At 43.0% G+C, this 17269-nt stretch overlaps 2 protein-coding genes across 9 annotated transcripts in view; both read right to left on the reverse strand.

Moving 5' to 3' along the window:
• LOC140917185 (uncharacterized) overlaps nucleotides 1–17269 on the reverse strand; it is a 305274-nt gene that overhangs the window by 105180 nt on the left and 182825 nt on the right. For 6 of the 8 annotated variants that reach the window (XM_073359432.2, XM_073359433.2, XM_073359436.2 and 3 more), the window contains exon 5: nucleotides 13084–13206. The exons of 1 other annotated variant lie outside the window; for it this stretch is intronic. In XM_073359432.2, the coding sequence (XP_073215533.1) occupies nucleotides 13084–13206 (123 nt within the window). Of the gene's footprint in view, nucleotides 1–2835; nucleotides 2958–13083; nucleotides 13207–17269 lie in introns of those variants that run through there. One more of the 8 variants, XM_073359437.2, reaches the window with a different exon arrangement.
• Nucleotides 8440–10497, reverse strand: LOC140917192 (uncharacterized). The gene is made up of 2 exons (XM_073359460.2): nucleotides 9733–10497; nucleotides 8440–9144 (listed from the first exon to the last, which is right to left on the reverse strand). Exons 1-2 carry the CDS (start codon nucleotides 10313–10315, stop codon nucleotides 8603–8605), a joined length of 1125 nt encoding a protein of 374 aa, XP_073215561.1. The 5' UTR covers nucleotides 10316–10497; the 3' UTR covers nucleotides 8440–8602.

Raw genomic sequence — 17269 nt, forward strand, 5'->3', positions numbered from 1 at the left:
AAGTGTGACACAGGATGTCAGTTGTCCAAGAACTATGCATAAGTGTCCTTTAGATAGCATATCCTGCTCTTAACATACCAGAAGATACACTGTATGAAGATGTGTCACATACCAATATTACATATCAAACCAAATTCTTTCTGCCATACCCTGCCATAATTTGACAACTAGATGTAGTGTGAAGCTTGTTGATGAAGTGTCTTGTGAATTTTCAGTCTAGATTTTTGTTTGGGATCATATAAACTGCCTCTACAATGAAAGAGCAGGGCCTTAAATTGACAAACACTGACTTTTCTCTGCTTGAGGTATAGATGGTCTTAAATCTGATGTTCTGGAGGCATAAGGGGAATTCTGGGCTACAACATGCAAGTCAGACCCGTTGGACAAAGACAGTGGGGAAATAGTAGCATAGGTTGTCATCTCCCTTCATGGGGCAGAATACTGGATGTTTCTTAATGATGCTATTATTACAAAGCCTCTGGGAAGAAACTTGCTCTCGACACTGACCATCTTGCTAACCATTGGCCTGTGTAAAATCTCCCATTTTTTGAAAAACTGGTTGAAAACTTTGACAAGTACCTGAAATCCTCAGATTTCCTCAATTGTAGTCAATCAAGGACTTATCCAGGGTGGATGGATTCACTCTTTAAAGACTCTGTTCTTTTTTTCAGGGAGATATCTGAAAGAGCAGCTCCTCTACCCTGAAGGATCTCTTATGTGGGGTATTATGGAGTCTATCTTGTTAGCCTTCTTGTTCAGCATGTACAAGGAGGTTGGTAGGGACTTAGAAAGATGCTACAGGTTGTGGCATCTTCAACAGGCTGATGATATTAAATCTCTGCCCTCTCCTAAGCAGTTGGTATAATGGAAATGACCACTGTCTCTAAGAACCTTGGGTATTGGTGAGGGTTTGTTGGCTGTGGCCCAATCCAGACAAGACTGAGGCTGGCTGGGAAAGTGACTAGAAAAATTGGTGAAGAAAGCACAGCTACCATTTGTAACACAGGTTTGCAATTTAAGAGTCTTGATAGTTCCTAGGCTTGTATTCTATGTTGAGTAGAGGGGCATTTTTTAATATGTGCCTTGTGAAACAAAAGAAAATGTCTCTTACGCTTTGTACTTTGCTACAGTTACTGCACCCATGCCTTTCTCACCTTGAGACTAAACCTTTGTGATGTACTCTAAATAGGGCTCAGTCTTTCATCTGCCTACGTATTTATATTGTGTTTATGTGGTTATCGGCGATACGATCCCTTTGCAATGCCATTGCATTTACTAGCAATGGAGCAGATGCGTTAGACCTCCTCTGCTATAACAGGATGGCTGCTAGCAGAGTGTTTACCATGACCAGTCCTCTCGACTCTGGCACTCATCAGCTTTCAGATATATACCAGCTAACTCTCTGAATCTAACTAAAGCATTTCAAGCAACTTCTAACAACAGTCACAAACAACTCAAGGGAAATGTAAATTAGTATAATTAAAAACAATTCAAAATGAAACAGTTACAATAACCCCAATGGTTTAATAATATCAGGCAGTTTTCCTAAGCAGGGTTGCACCCTTGCTACAAAAAAGGATGGAATTCCGGCTTTCTTCCTTGTGTGCCCAACACAGGTTAAGTGAAGTAAAAGCTTACGTTCTCTACTGATCTTAGGTATCAGCAAAAATAGAATTGTGATTGCATATATGTGTTCTGAAATGACTGTGAGTTTGTCGTTTGGTACATGACAAATTTTAGCATGATTCAGGCCCAGTCTACACTTAAAATTTAGGTTGAAATAGCTGCAGTGCCCAGGGGGTGTGAAAAATTCATTCTCCGGAATGCTGTGGTTATCCCGACCTACTTCCCAGTGTAGACACAGCTAGGCTAATGGAAGAATGCTTGCATTATCCTAGCTACCATCACTGAGTGAGATGATATTCCTACAGAGACAGAAAAAACCCTTCCATCACTGTAAGCTATGTTTACACTACGGGATGATGCTGGCATGGCTATAGTGCTGTACCTATGCCACTATACTTCCTGTAGTGTAGATGTGGATTGAGCAAGGTTCATGGGGTCCCTGAGCATGTGACTGAGTGGATTAGGTTTGGAATGCTGCAACAAATTAGAAGGGATTGACCAAACCAAACTGCAGCTTTCTTTAAAATTCTGACAGTACCTCAAGTGTTCATCTAGCAATGCAACCTTCAGCTCAGGTTTCTGCCTGCCTTAAGCTATTAACTAATCAGGATCCAATCAATTCATCCGACCCCATTAAAAGAATGTCCAATGACCTACAATTGATTTTCCTTTGTTATTTATCAGCTGATGTTTTAACTTGTTATTTTTCAAGATTCTTTTTGCTGTACCATAGTCATTAGGAGCCAGATGCAGATCCATGGCACTGTGCCTATTTCTTACAATGGTGTTTTAAAGTTGAGGGGATAAAAGAAGGTCAGTTTGCCCCATTGTACGTGGGAGTCCTTTAGCATAGTCACTAAGGAAGTTTTGAGTGATGCTGGTAACCGGCACTTGCTGCACATGTATTCAGAAGAGGCCAGTTTTTCATCCTATATTGTATCTTTTATATTTGCTGTATTTTTTCTATCGAGGCGCTCTTGAGTTGAGCTAAGCATAAAGCTAAGTCATGGTTTGTCACAGAATAGAGTGAAAATCGTGGGAATTTAACAAGACTGGATATTGTAAAAGCATCCTGAATCCCGCCAATGGGTTCATGTCTCATCCTATATTGAGCAGAGACCCTGCAACAGAGAACAAACTGGCCCGATGGCTTTTCTTCTCTTTCACCCCAGGCCATTTCCCTAGAGGCACCAAATATTAGGATCTTACATTTTTTTGAGGAACACTGCTTGGAATGGTGACTGGAAGGTCAGGAGATCAATCGAAAATGCAGAATCAGCACTTTGAACTTCAACAGCAAAATGTAGGATTTCTTCTGGCCAAAGAATAAGTTATGACTAAAACACAAAATTTAACAGCATAAATTAATGTTTACGGACATTTTAACACATAATTTCTCTCTCTTACACAAATCCTTTATTTTTTTAAATTAAGCTATTAGCTATTATTTGGAATCTCTATTTAAAGAGTTTTCTTCAGATATAGAATCAAGATAAATCACTTGACATCCATGACTATTATATTACTAGGGTAAACAATGGTGGTCTTAGAGTTAGACAATAACTATCCTATAATTCAATAGTCTCAGAGGTCATATCTTATAAAGGTCAGGAAATCTGCCAACGCTCAGAAGTTTAACAAAAACTCCCAGGGATGTCCACTGATCAAGTTACAAGGAGAGGAATATTATTCTAATTGGTAAGACAAAAGCTCCCTTTTGTCAATAGCTAATCATGTGACTTCACTGGTCTCTAGCTACAGTGGTCTTGATGGATGAGAACATGATGATATAAATAAGAAATGACAGCCTACCAAAGAGGGTTAACATAGGGTCATGACCTCTTTATCTGACTTCTGTAGCTTATTCACATGTAAACACATGCTTTAGCTCATCATACTTTACAAGTCAGAATTTAGATTATATTGATATTGTGGAATTTTGAAACTCTGCATTTTGGAAAAGACTATTTTTTCTTACTGTTATATATAATTAGCACTCTTGTGGTATACAGAATTATAATACTTAGCTCTTCTTGTGGTTTACAGCAGGTAATCGCAAGGCACTTTACAAAAGGAGGCCAATACCATTAATCCCATTTTAAAAATGGAGAAACTGAGGCAAAGAGCCAGGGAATGACTTGCCCAAGGTTTACCCAGCAGACTAGCGGCAGAACTAAAGGTCTCCCAAGTCCTACTTTAGTCCATTCACTAGGCCATACTGCCTCCCCTGAGTTAATGGTTCTCCGCCACAATCAAGTACAGACAGTGATACAAAATGTAAACAACCTGAAAGTTTGCACCACCCTTAGTCATTATGAGTACAATCTTACTCTTCAAATTCATCTACTGAAATTAACTATACTACTTGCAGAGTAAGGTACTACTTAATGTAAGGGCAACAGAATTTGCCCCAGAATTATTGGACCACATTCATCTACACAGTAGTTCCACAGACTTTAAAATTATGCCAGAGAGGAATTCATCTCATTAGTCTCCCAGTGATTTAGAGCTAAATCCTTTCCCCATTAAAGTCAAAAAAGTGTTGCCATTAATTTCAATGGGACCCAGATTTGACCTGAAGAGTGCGGGTTAAGGTTGACTTTTATGTCAAAACCTGTTATGTGCACATATCTAAGCCAAAAATTTCCTTGCTTGTCAGACGTGAAATCCTGAATTCTCCAGTGTCAGTCTGTCTGGGGATGTGGGAGATAAAACTGTCATAACACAGCAGATGCAGAATTAGTTCTGAAAGGCTAATCAACCCACTCCTCTGGCATTTTTATTCAGCTGTGCATTACTTCACCATACTGCAATTTACTGCCAGATGTAAGCATTGTTCAGTAAGGTAATGCAAAGTATTGTATATAATTATGGATTATATATCCTGTCATTACAATCTCACAACTGGCTAAAAAATGGTCCTTACATGATTGAATCTTCGGCACTAAAAGTTCCATGCAGCGCCATTCAATCTCATTCTCCATGCAGCACTGTTAATGAACAACAGAACCATGGGAAAAAGCTATGAAGGCTTAGTTAATGCTGAACACAGTAACTTGTTCTAGGATTATTTCACCTTTCTTCAACTGTTATACTGCTTGTATTCATGTATGCCTGAATCCTGCAAGGCACTGTCCATCTTTATTACCATTGAAGCTAAGAGGGGCTGAGGATGCTGCTCAGCACCTTATAAGATCAGGCCAATGGTTTGCCAAAACTGCTCAGATTTTTATCTTGTTAAAACAATTTTGTGGACGATGGTAAATTTTGTTGTGCTGTTGGATTAGTAAATTAGTTACAACCCACTTCTCTCCTCTCTCTTCAGCCCCACTATTATGGATGGATAACACAAAATCAGAAATTGGGACCTACTTCTTGATGATATCCCTACTGTTTATTGGCAGGCGATGTTCTCTTTCTGAAGATATTAAGACCAAAACTGTAATTATCCTCTAAAGTAGAAATAACAATGTCCACATTATTTATGCTATGCCTTTACGATATTTAAATTTCACGTTTGTACAGCAGCTTTCATCCTAACACATCTCAAAGTGTTCTAAAAATGTGTAGTGATCAATCACTTCACTCATTAGGGAAGTAAAAGCACTTTGGGGATGGAGCATGGAAGCAGTTCAATATACAGGAATGCTATGCTGTAAATTAGGACTAAAACTGAATACGATACGCAACTGAGATGGCAGAGGAAATTCAGGCAAACAGAATATAAGTAATCAAATTGACTAACAGCCCTGCTCTTCGAAAATGCCATGGTAATTTTAATGACAACAAAGTGATCAGTTTTAGACCACATCTGCAAAATGTCACCTCCGTCTACACAGTGCAACGTAGCATCATGAATGGGCATTGGCTCAGGACCAACTTAAAGGGGTAGAGTACCACCTCCTGAATTATCAGCATCACTTCCCAAAGCACTCTTAGTTTTACTTTGAGGTCTCCCATCCAACAAGGACCAAGTAGAAACTTACTTATCTTGTTAAACCTGATGAAGTCACAGCTGAAGGTATTGTGGCTACAGGAACGTATGGATTAAAATCTTTACAATAGCTGTTTGCAAGTAATGATCATGCCTGCTATACTTGTGGTATTCCATTGGCTTGACAGCAGTTTTCAAGCTGTGGAATGCAGACCACTGGGGGTCCACAGGTTAAGTGTAAGATTTCCAAAGGGGCCCAAAACTCCATTTGAAAATTTTTAGGGGGGCACAAATGAAAGGGTATGTCTACACTACGGAATAAGGTCGAATTTATAGAAGTCGGTTTTTTAGAAATCAGTTTTATATATTCGAGTGTGTGTGTCCCCACAGAAAATGCTCTAAGTGCATTAAGTGCACTAACTCGGCGGAGCGCTTCCACAGTACCGAGGCAAGCGTCGACTTCCGGAGCGTTGCACTGTGGGTAGCTATCCCACAGTTCCCGCAGTCTCCGCTGCCCATTGGAATTCTGGGTTGAGATCCCAATGCCTGATGGGGCTAAAACATTGTCGCGGGTGGTTCTGGGTACATATTGTCAGGCCCCCGTTCCCTCCCTCCCTCCGTGAAAACAAGGGCAGACAATCATTTCGCGCCTTTTTTCCTGAGTTACCTGTGCAGACGCCATACCACGGCAAGCATGGAGCCCGCTCAGGTAACCGTCACCCTATGTCTCCTGGGTGCTGGCAGACGCGGTACGGCATTGCTACACAGTAGCAGCAACCCCTTGCCTTGTGGCAGCACACGGTACAGTACGACTGGTAGCCGTCATCGTCATGTCCGAGGTGCTCCTGGTCGCCTCTGTGAGGTCGATCAGGAGCGCCTGGGCAGACATGGGCGCAGGGACTAAATTTGGAGTGACTTGACCAGGTCATTCTCTTTAGTCCTGCAGTCAGTCCTATTGAACCGTCTTATGGTGAGCGGGCAGGCGATACGGACTGCTAGCAGTCGTACTGTACCATCTTCTGCCGAGCAGCCATGAGATGTGGATGGCATGCAGTCCTTCTGCACCGTCTGCTGCCAGCCAAAGATGTAAAAGATAGATGGAGTGGATCAAAACAAGAAATAGACCAGATTTGTTTTGTACTCATTTGCTTTCCCCCCTCCCCTGTCTAAGGGACTCATTCTTCTAGATCACACTGCAGTCACTCACAGAGAAGGTGCAGCGAGGTAAATCTAGCCATGTATCAATGAGAGGCCAGGCTAACCTCCTTGTTCCAATAAGAACGATAACTTAGGTGCACCATTTCTTACTGGAACCCTCCGTGCAGTCCTGCCTGAAATACTCCTTGATGTACAGGCACCCCCTTTGTTGATTTTAGCTCCCTGAAGCCAACCCTGTAAGCCGTGTCGTCAGTCGCCCCTCCCTCCGTCAGAGCAATGGCAGACAATCGTTCCGCGCCTTTTTTCTGTGCAGACGCCATACCAAGGCAAGCATGGAGGCCGCTCAGCTCACTTTGGCAATTAGGAGCACATTAAACACCACACGCATTATCCAGCAGTATATGCAGCACCAGAACCTGGCAAAGCGATACCGGGCGAGGAGGCGACGTCAGCGCGGTCACGTGAGTGATCAGGACATGGACACAGATTTCTCTAAAAGCATGGGCCCTGCCAATGCATGCATCATGGTGCTAATGGGGCAGGTTCATGCTGTGGAACGCCGATTCTGGGCTCGGGAAACAAGCACAGACTGGTGGGACCGCATAGTGTTGCGGGTCTGGGACGATTCCCAGTGGCTGCGAAACTTTCGCATGCGTAAGGGCACTTTCATGGAACTTTGTGACTTGCTTTCCCCTGCCCTGAAGCGCATGAATACCAAGATGAGAGCAGCCCTCACAGTTGAGAAGCGAGTGGCGATAGCCCTGTGGAAGCTTGCAACGCCAGACAGCTACCGGTCAGTTGGGAATCAACTTGGAGTGGGCAAATCTACTGTGGGGGCTGCTGTGATGCAAGTAGCCCACGCAATCAAAGATCTGCTGCTATCAAGGGTAGTGACCCTGGGAAATGTGCAGGTCATAGTGGATGGCTTTGCTGCAATGGGATTCCCTAACTGTGGTGGGGCTATAGACGGAACCCATATCCCTATCTTGGCACCGGAGCACCAAGCCGCCGAGTACATAAACCGCAAGGGGTACTTTTCGATAGTGCTGCAAGCTCTGGTGGATCACAAGGGACGTTTCACCAACATCAACGTGGGATGGCCGGGAAAGGTGCATGATGCTCGCATCTTCAGGAACTCTGGTCTGTTTCAAAAGCTGCAGGAAGGGACTTTATTCCCAGACCAGAAAATAACTGTTGGGGATGTTGAAATGCCTATATGTATCCTTGGGGACCCAGCCTACCCCTTAATGCCATGGCTCATGAAGCCGTACACAGGCAGCCTGGACAGTAGTCAGGAGCTGTTCAACTACAGGCTGAGCAAGTGCAGAATGGTGGTAGAATGTGCATTTGGACGTTTAAAGGCGCGCTGGCGCAGTTTACTGACTCGCTTAGACCTCAGCGAAACCAATATTCCCACTGTTATTACTGCTTGCTGTGTGCTCCACAATATCTGTGAGAGTAAGGGGGAGACGTTTATGGCGGGGTGGGAGGTTGAGGCAAATCGCCTGGCTGCTGGTTACGCGCAGCCAGACACCAGGGCGGTTAGAAGAGCACAGGAGGGCACGGTACGCATCAGAGAAGCTTTGAAAACCAGTTTCATGACTGGCCAGGCTACGGTGTGAAAGTTCTGTTTGTTTCTCCTTGATGAAACCCCCCGCCCCTTGGTTCACTCTACTTCCCTGTAAGCTAACCACCCGCCCCTCCTCCCTTCAATCACCGCTTGCAGAGGCAATGAAGTCATTGTTGCTTCACATTCATGCATTCTTTATTCATTCATCACACAAATAGGGGGATGACTACCAAGGTAGCCCAGGAGGGGTGGTGGAGGAGGGAAGGAAAATGCCACACAGCACTTTAAGCACAGCACTTTAAAAGTTTACAACTTTAAAATTTATTGAATGACAGCCTTCTTTTTTTGGGGCAATCCTCTGTGGTAGAGTGGCTGGTTGGCCGGAGGCCCCCCCACCGCGTTCTTGGGCGTCTGGGTGTGGAGGCTATGGAACTTGGGGAGGAGGGCGGTCGGTTACAGAGGGGCAGCAGTGGCAGTCTGTGCTCCAGCTGCCTTTGCTGCAGCTCAACCATACACTGGAGCATACTGGTTTGGTCCTGCAGCAGCCTCAGCATTGAATCCTGCCTCCTCTCATCACGCTGCCGCCACATTTGAGCTTCAGCCCTGTCTTCAGCCCGCCACTTACTCTCTTCAGCCCGCCACTTACTCTCTTCAGCCCGCCACCTCTCCTCCCGGTCATTTTGTGCTTTTCTGCACTCTGACATTATTTGCCTCCACGCATTCGTCTGTGCTCTGTCAGTGTGGGAGGACAGCATGAGCTCGGAGAACATTTCATCGCGAGTGTGTTTTTTTTTCTTTCTAAGCTTCACTAGCCTCTGGGAAGGAGAAGATCCTGTGATCATTGAAACACATGCAGCTGGTGGAGAAAAAAAAAGGGACAGCAGTATTTAAAAAGACACATTTTATAAAACAGTCGCTACACTCTTTCAGGGTAAACCTTGCTGTTAACATTACATACATAGCACATGTGCTTTCGTTACAAGGTCGCATTTTGCCTCCTCCCACCGCGTGACTACCCCCTCAACCTTCCCCCCTCCCTGTGGCTAACAGCGGGGAACATTTCTGTTTAGCCACAGGCAAACAGCCCAGCAGGAATGGGCTCCTCTGAGTGTCCCCTGAAGAAAAGCACTCTATTTCAACCAGGTGACCATGAATTATATCTCACTCTCCTAAGGATAACACAGAGAGATAAAGAACGGATGTTGTTTGAATGCCAGCAAACATACACTGCAATGCTTTGTTCTACAATGATTCCCGAGTACGTGTTACTGGCCTGGAGTGGTAAAGTGTCCTACCATGAAGGACGCAATAAGGCTGCCCTCCCCAGAAACCTTTTGCAAAGGCTTTAGGACTACATCTAGGAGAACCGCAAATGCCAGGGCAAAGTAATCCTTTCACATGCTTGCTTTTAAACCATGTATAGTATTTTAAAAGGTACACTCACCAGAGGTCCCTTCTCCGCCTGCTGGGTCCAGGAGGCAGCCTTGGGTGGGTTCGGGGGGTACTGGCTCCAGGTCTAGGGTGAGAAACAGTTCCTGGCTGTCGGGAAAACCGGTTTGTCCGCTTGCTTGCTGTGAGCCATCTACAACCTCCTCCTCATCATCATCTTCTTCGTCCCCAAAACCTGCTTCCGTATTGCCTCCATCTCCATTGAAGGAGTCAAACAACACGGCTGGGGTAGTGGTGGCTGAACCCCCTAAAATGGCATGCAGCTCATCATAGAAGCGGCATGTTTGGGGCTCTGACCCAGAGCGGCTGTTCGCCTCTCTGGTTTTCTGGTAGGCTTGCCTCAGCTCCTTCAGTTTCACGCGGCACTGCTTTGGGTCCCTGTTATGGCCTCTGTCCTTCATGCCCTGGGAGATTTTCACAAAGGTTTTGGCATTTCGAAAACTGGAACGGAGTTCTGATAGCACGGATTCCTCTCCCCAAACAGCGATCAGATCCCGTACCTCCCGTTCGGTCCATGCTGGAGCTCTTTTGCGATTCTGGGACTCCATCATGGTCACCTGTGCTGTTGAGCTCTGCATGGTCACCTACAGCTTGCCACGCTGGCCAAACAGGAAATGAGATTCAAAAGTTCGCGGTTCTTTTCCTGTCTACCTGGCCAGTGCATCTGAGTTGAGAGTGCTGTCCAGAGCGGTCATAATGGAGCACTCTGGGATAGCTCCCGGAGGCCAATACCATCGAATTGTGTCCACAGAACCCCAAATTCGAGCCGGCAACGTCGATTTAAGCGCTAATCCACTTGTCAGGGGTGGAGTAAGGAACTCGATTTTAAGAGCCCTTTAAGTCGAAATAAAGGGCTTCATTGTGTGGACGGGTGCAGGTTTACATCGATTTAACGCTGCTAAATTCGACCTAAAGTCCTAGTGTAGACCAGGGCTTAGTTTTACTTTGAGGTCTCCCATCCAACAAGGACCAAGTAGAAACTTACTTATCTTGTTAAACCTGATGAAGTCACAGCTGAAGGTATTGTGGCTACAGGAACATATGGATTAAAATCTTTACAATAGCTGTTTGCAAGTAATGATCATGCCTGCTATACTTGTGGTATTCCATTGGCTTGACAGCAGTTTTCAAGCTGTGGAATGCAGACCACTGGGGGTCCACAGGTTAAGTGTAAGATTTCCAAAGGGGCCCAAAACTCCATTTGAAATTTTTTAGGGGGGCACAAATGAAAAAGGTTGAAAACCACTGGCTTATTACAATAAATAACTAATGTTTTAATGATCATTAAACAAAAGAAAAAACTGTAAAGATTTCAATGGTGAACACTGTAATTGTACACTTATGCTATTTCTATTGTTTTAAATAAGCTTCACAAGGTCTACCACCGCATTCCTCTGTAATTGCTCATAAGGAAATGCCTGACAGGAGAGTCAAACATCCTTAGCTTCACCTTTTAAAGAATGTAATGCCACATTTGAGGAGGAGACATACATAACTAGCTCATTACTGCTCTCACCAAAATTGTGATTCAGAGTAGCAGCCGTGTTAGTCTGTATTCGCAAAAAGAAAAGGAGTACTTGTGGCACCTTAGAGACTAACCAATTTATTTGAGCATAAGCTTTCGTGAGCTATTGAAGTGAGCTGTAGCTCACGAAAGCTTATGCTCAAATAAATTGGTTAGTCTCTAAGGTGCCACTAGTACTCCTTTTCTTTTTGCAAAACTGTGTTGTTATATTTAAGCAATTTAGGAGTAAGATGCATAATCTTTGCTTTCAATACAAGAAGGATTACCTGGAAGCTCAATTAATTACTTTAAAGCAAATCTGAAAACTGTAAGTATTCAACAATATAAACACATACAAACTTGTTCACAGAAACATTTCCGAAGAATCACTAAAGATAATAACAGGAGACTGAAGAAAGGTAGTAAAACTCTTTGAATTATGTACACTTTTTCTGAGTTTGTGTATTTGGAATATAAAAATCCATCAAAGGGAAGCACATAGGACCTCAGTTAACAAACAAACAAACAAACAAACCCAACAACAAAAAAAACAGTTCAATCAAAAGAAAATGCCCATCTAGTTCTTATTTATATTGTCAAGCTGGATACCAACTGATAGCTTGCTGTGGAAGCTAATCCTACAACCTTTCAGTCTGGGAAACAGTGTTTCTGAATAAGCTATAGAGATACAGTAAAGAATATAACAACAGCTGGGACATACACGGTAATGTATCTAACTAAAAATCAGGAGGCAAAGGACAAAAGTAAAATGAAATCCTGGCAGAGAGGAATTTGCACAATTGCGTACAATGGGGAAAACAATCTTATCAGAAATGTCTTCATGCTGTGAAAGATGATAATATGGTTTGCAAGAATCTACATACATAAAACACATTTCATCCTGAAGGAACCAAAAGAGCTTCAACTATTTATTTACTGCAGCAAGGAAATACAGCCACACAAGATAGAGGGCAACAGCTCGGCAAATAACCTGTCCCAGCACGTGTGCATGCATGAGTGAGAGTTTTAGCTGGTGGTTTCTAAGTTCACATCTGAAAGATCACATGGGACCTCAGAAATAAACTAAACCTTTTTGGAGGCCATCACCTGCTATAGCCTACTGCTCTATGGGCCAAATTTACCGGTACACTAACTACTTTGCATCAGTTTGCTGATGCAAAATAGCTTTGAACCTGGCTTAATGGGCCAGTTAGACAGGTTTACGCTGTTGTACGTTAACAGAGTGCTGCAGAACAGCCGTGATAAAACTCAGCCATGTGCAGAAGGGTGAAATAAGACCTATGTAGCACTTAAGTCTCATGCAAACCCTATTTTGAAGCTGGCCCTTTGCACAGGGATGAAATTCAACCCAGATCTTACCAAGGAATCTGGCTTCATGTTTCCCTAAGAAAGAAGGCAAATGAGTTTATGTAGCATGTGATTTCAAATCTTATTTTAGTCGCTTCATCTGTAGCTGTGGAACTGCAACTGAAGTGCAGAAATGTATGTGTACTTTCTGATAAGCATATTTTGTTTTAGAAACGGATGAAATAATTTCCAATGTGTACAGTTTCTTCAGATTTATAAACTGATGATAGAAATGCCATAATCAGAACATGGCACAAACCAATCCAGGGCAAAATGATACATTTTTCATAAGAACCCTTTGAAGTGTTCTTACAGTTACATCTTCATAATCCACATAGGAGAAGATCTGCACTCTTGACGATTCTGAATTTATGCACTTCAGCTGGCTCTAGATAAAAGGTAACTCTCTCAGTTTTCATTCCAAGGATGTTCTCTGATTTTTTATCAGGAAAGAGAGACAGTGCAGAATGTTACCTTCACATGATTTTCCATCTTCGCCCAATTTCTGGCCAGCTGGACATCTGCAGTAGTAGCTGCCAATAGTATTGCAGCACTGGTCCTGACAGCCACCATTCTCAATGGTACATTCATTTACATCTGTAGCAGGAAATAGCATATATAAATTAGACACTGAACACAAAGGAGGCATTGACTAAATTGTCTCTTCCTTCAATAACACTGTGCATCTTTCTGATTTTACCAGGTGAAGAAGCAACTAAGAGCTGCTCCTTAGAGCCTCCTGAAATAGGATGTGTCCTTTTGTTGCTTATGTCTTGCATTCGATATTCAGCAATTCAGAGCAGAGTCTATGTCTTCCTGTGTGTTTGCGTACAGTGCCTAACAAAATGAGCCCCTGATGTTGCCTTACCACAATATTAATGTGTCAGATATGTAACTTCCTGAAATACCTTTGGGAGATCTGACTGTATTAAAATTATATCAATGTGGGCCAGGGAATATATGTAATTCCATGGGAGAACGTGACCACAGTTTTAGGATTCCTCCTGAGACCTCTTTCCACTTGGCTTCCAAAAAACTCAGTTCGACTGCTGCCTTCGTCACTCAGGTATCTTTATTTGGCATACAGCAGTGCTACACTGAGTTGATCAGACTCAGACACAGTGGGGCGGGGTGCAGGGTACATCGCAGCTCCAAAGTTACACAGAAACCCTCTCACATTATATCCATTACAATCTTATTGCATTTACTATACATCGCATCACATTTTTGGATTGGCTTGGTTATTTTGCAGGAACCAATCCCTGTGCAACATGTGCTGTCCACCCGCTGTCCATGGTTCAATTTCCTCTTTATTTTATCTCTGCATTCCTAACTTATTTTGCCCCTTGTTATCTAGTTCATAGTAAACAGTCCCCTGAGCTTTCTCCCTTTTATCTTAGTTGGCTCAGACATTCTGCCTTTTTTAACCTACTGACCTATTTACTTATCTTATTTAGCACAAACGTTCTGTTTTCAACCTGATGATTCATTTACCTCCCTATTTGTATCTTCCAAGAACGGAGGCCTCCTTGTGTTAATTACTCATGTCAGGCCAGGCCTCAGCTACATACAGCTCCTCCAGGAACCAAGGACAGTGGGGTGATTAGGCAAATTCATTCAGATTGTAATGCCACCAGGGAAGTACCACAACCTGCAGAGGTTCACATATAGTGGTTCAAACTGGATTCTCCAGAGACCAACAGACCAAGAAAGGACTTTTGGATGAATAGCTTGAGTTTAAACTGGATTCTTTCAGATCCAGCAAACAGACAGGACCTTTTGTACAAGGAGAGTCCCTGGGAAGGGATGGAAGGACTTTGGCCTACTGAGGCCCCATAAAACTGATGGGTGACTCTGATAGAAAGAGTACAGGAACTTCTATTGTTTTTATGTTTTCTCTGTAATACCTTCACCTTAAGGACAAGTGTGCTTGTTTAGAAAGAGTTACAATTTGTGACTGCTGACAATTACTGCTGTTCATAGCATTCTAAGAGAAAGCCAAGTGCAGACACTGGCCTGTTTAGGCAGGCTGGCTTGCTGGGGATATCACAGTGTAGGGAGGGAACTGTGCAGCCCGGAAAAAACCCTGGTCAGGAGGGAGAGAGAGAGAGAGATGTGGGTCTCTGCCCAAGAGAGGTGACTGCTGAGGAACCAGGAGCCTAGATTGGGTGCTCTTGAGGGACCATGGTCAGGGATAGAAGTGCAGTTGCCCTGAACTGTGACAATTAATCATTATTGGTACTGACTATTTAAGAAGGCTTTTCTCAACCCATTTATTCATATATTCAGAATTAGAATTTCTGAGGCAGGGAATGGTAATAGCAGGCTACTCATGGCCTGTTGAAAGGGCTCATGGACAAAAAAAGTCCTAAGGAAGCATTTTCCAAATGGGAAAGTTGTAAAATATACTGGTGGGATAGAAAACTGAATGAAAAGCAGCACATGTGGATATGGGTCATTGCCACGTCTCACATATTTCACAAAAGATTTTTGGGTGATGTTTTTGTCTTATTACTGCTGGATCTGAAATGTTAATATTATCTAGAATACCATGTAGGGACATTTTTATGTATTCTATGCCAGGAAAAGTCTGCATGAAGAGGTTGGTTTTTTTTAAATTTGGGGATGAGAGTCCTGAACAGGCTTGTTGACACAGCAGAGCTACTCAGCACATTATTAAGTAGAAACCCGGGGTTAAGGAACATAGTGGGCTTTCAATACCTGGGAGTGTGACAGTTCCGCAAGCAACAGTGGTTTTGGCACTATAAGGGGCTGTTCACATTATTTTCAGGTTAAAGAGCAAGAGCTGAGGGAACACAAGAGGAGTGGGGACAAGATTGGGCAAAAACAGAAAGGCGTAATCCTAGCTGCAAAAGTGGGAAATGACTTTAATGTTAGAAACTTCAGTGTTTCTGAGGGGAAAAAACCTCCCTTTTAAAACTCTATTTATTAGATTTTGCTCAACAGAAATACAAAGTACTTCAAAGGAGTAAAAAAGAAGGGGATTTTACATATACCCATAAAAGAGCTGTTGGAACCTGTCACAAACCTGAACCTTGGGCTAGGATCATTTTAAGTTTTACCAAAGTCTGCTAACCCTCTGATGAATTTAAGATGAATTTTCTGACATAGCTTTTTGTAGAAACCACCCACCCACACTAAACCTGGCTACAGTTGGCAATTTTGAATACGTTTTGCTTTTATTTTTGTAGTTTTCTGAAATCAGAAACACAAAATGAAACTAAGGGTGTGCAAACTCACCACAACCAATTTCTCGATAGCTCTACACATTGTCTAATGGGTCACAAAAGAAGTTTCACTTTATCCTCAACAGTATTGGAAAACAATGCTAAGTTAAAAAGACACAGCAAGCTAAATTTTAGTCCTTCTGAAGTCAATGAGAGTTTTGTCCTTGATTTAACTGGGCCTAATATTTGGCCTGGTGAAGTTTGGCAGTGAAATCTATACCTTTTTCCTTAGGTCTTGCATGATAACATTAAGGCATGTTCCAGGAAATTTCTTTCCATTAACCACCAGACATCTGGATAAGGCCTGATGGTAACAAGCAATAACTAGGGCGGTCAGGTGCCTGGTTTTCGACTGGAAAGTCCAGCTGAAAAGGGGATCTGACAGTGTCTCGTCAGATCTACTCACCCAGACACTCAAAGTCCAGTTTGACAGGCGGGGGAGGCAGGGAGGAGCTAGGTCACTAACCCGCGTCAGCCCCTACTCAGCCGAGGCTGCCTCCTACCTACATTGGGCAGCTGCAGCTCCCAGCCCCAGCTCCTCAGGCAAGCCCCTCCTGACCCAGGCAGTGGGGGTGTGAGGGGAAAAGCAGCAAGTGACCTGGAGGGAGGAGGAAGAGGAGGAGCTGGGGCCTCAGGGGGAAGAGGCAGGGCAAGGGAGGTTACTGCACTTCTGCTGGAGTGTCTGGTTTTTAAATATTACCAAGTTGGCAACGCTAATAATGACCCACACGCTAACCTTCTTTTACAGTCTCCAATTCTATTTACATTATGAGTACTGAAGACTGGCCAGTGGTCATTTTCCAAAATGTGATCATTTACCAAAAATTATTTGAGGAATAGGCAATATTATACTACCTCCTAGAGGTTTAAATATTGACAGACTGATGGACATTACCCTATATCGTCTAATTTTTTCTGTGATTTGAAACAAAAACTTTCTTTTTAAACTTTCTGAGAAATTCACGTTTATTTTTTTGATATTATCCAAGAGTAGTTCCAAAAATATGCTTTGAATGCGGAAGTCCTTAAGCATGCATTGTCTTTCCTTTTGATTGTCAAGTATTTGTATTAGGAACGTAAATACATTTATTTCTTGTTCATCATGAAAAAGCTGTGATTTACACCTTTTAAGGAGTATTTGTAATGTGTCATTACAAACCTCTTCCTCCTCCTCCTCTCCTTCTTGCTCTGTATGCTCCACCCACGATTTCCTTCATCTCTGTCCTAACACTTGCATATGTGCCATGCCTTCTTCCCAGTTCTCTCTTACACCAGGAAATCCTCCTCCTCCTCCTGCTGTGCCAAGAAACCTACTCTTCTCATTCACATTTCTCCTTAAAACATACTGTTCTCTGAAGTTTATCAACATTAATCCGGCACACGAAGTAGAGTGGTTTTAATAAAAGAAAACA

This window comes from Lepidochelys kempii, chromosome 9 (genome assembly GCF_965140285.1).
Source record: "Lepidochelys kempii isolate rLepKem1 chromosome 9, rLepKem1.hap1, whole genome shotgun sequence".
In the NCBI taxonomy this organism is placed as follows: Eukaryota; Metazoa; Chordata; order Testudines; family Cheloniidae; genus Lepidochelys; species Lepidochelys kempii.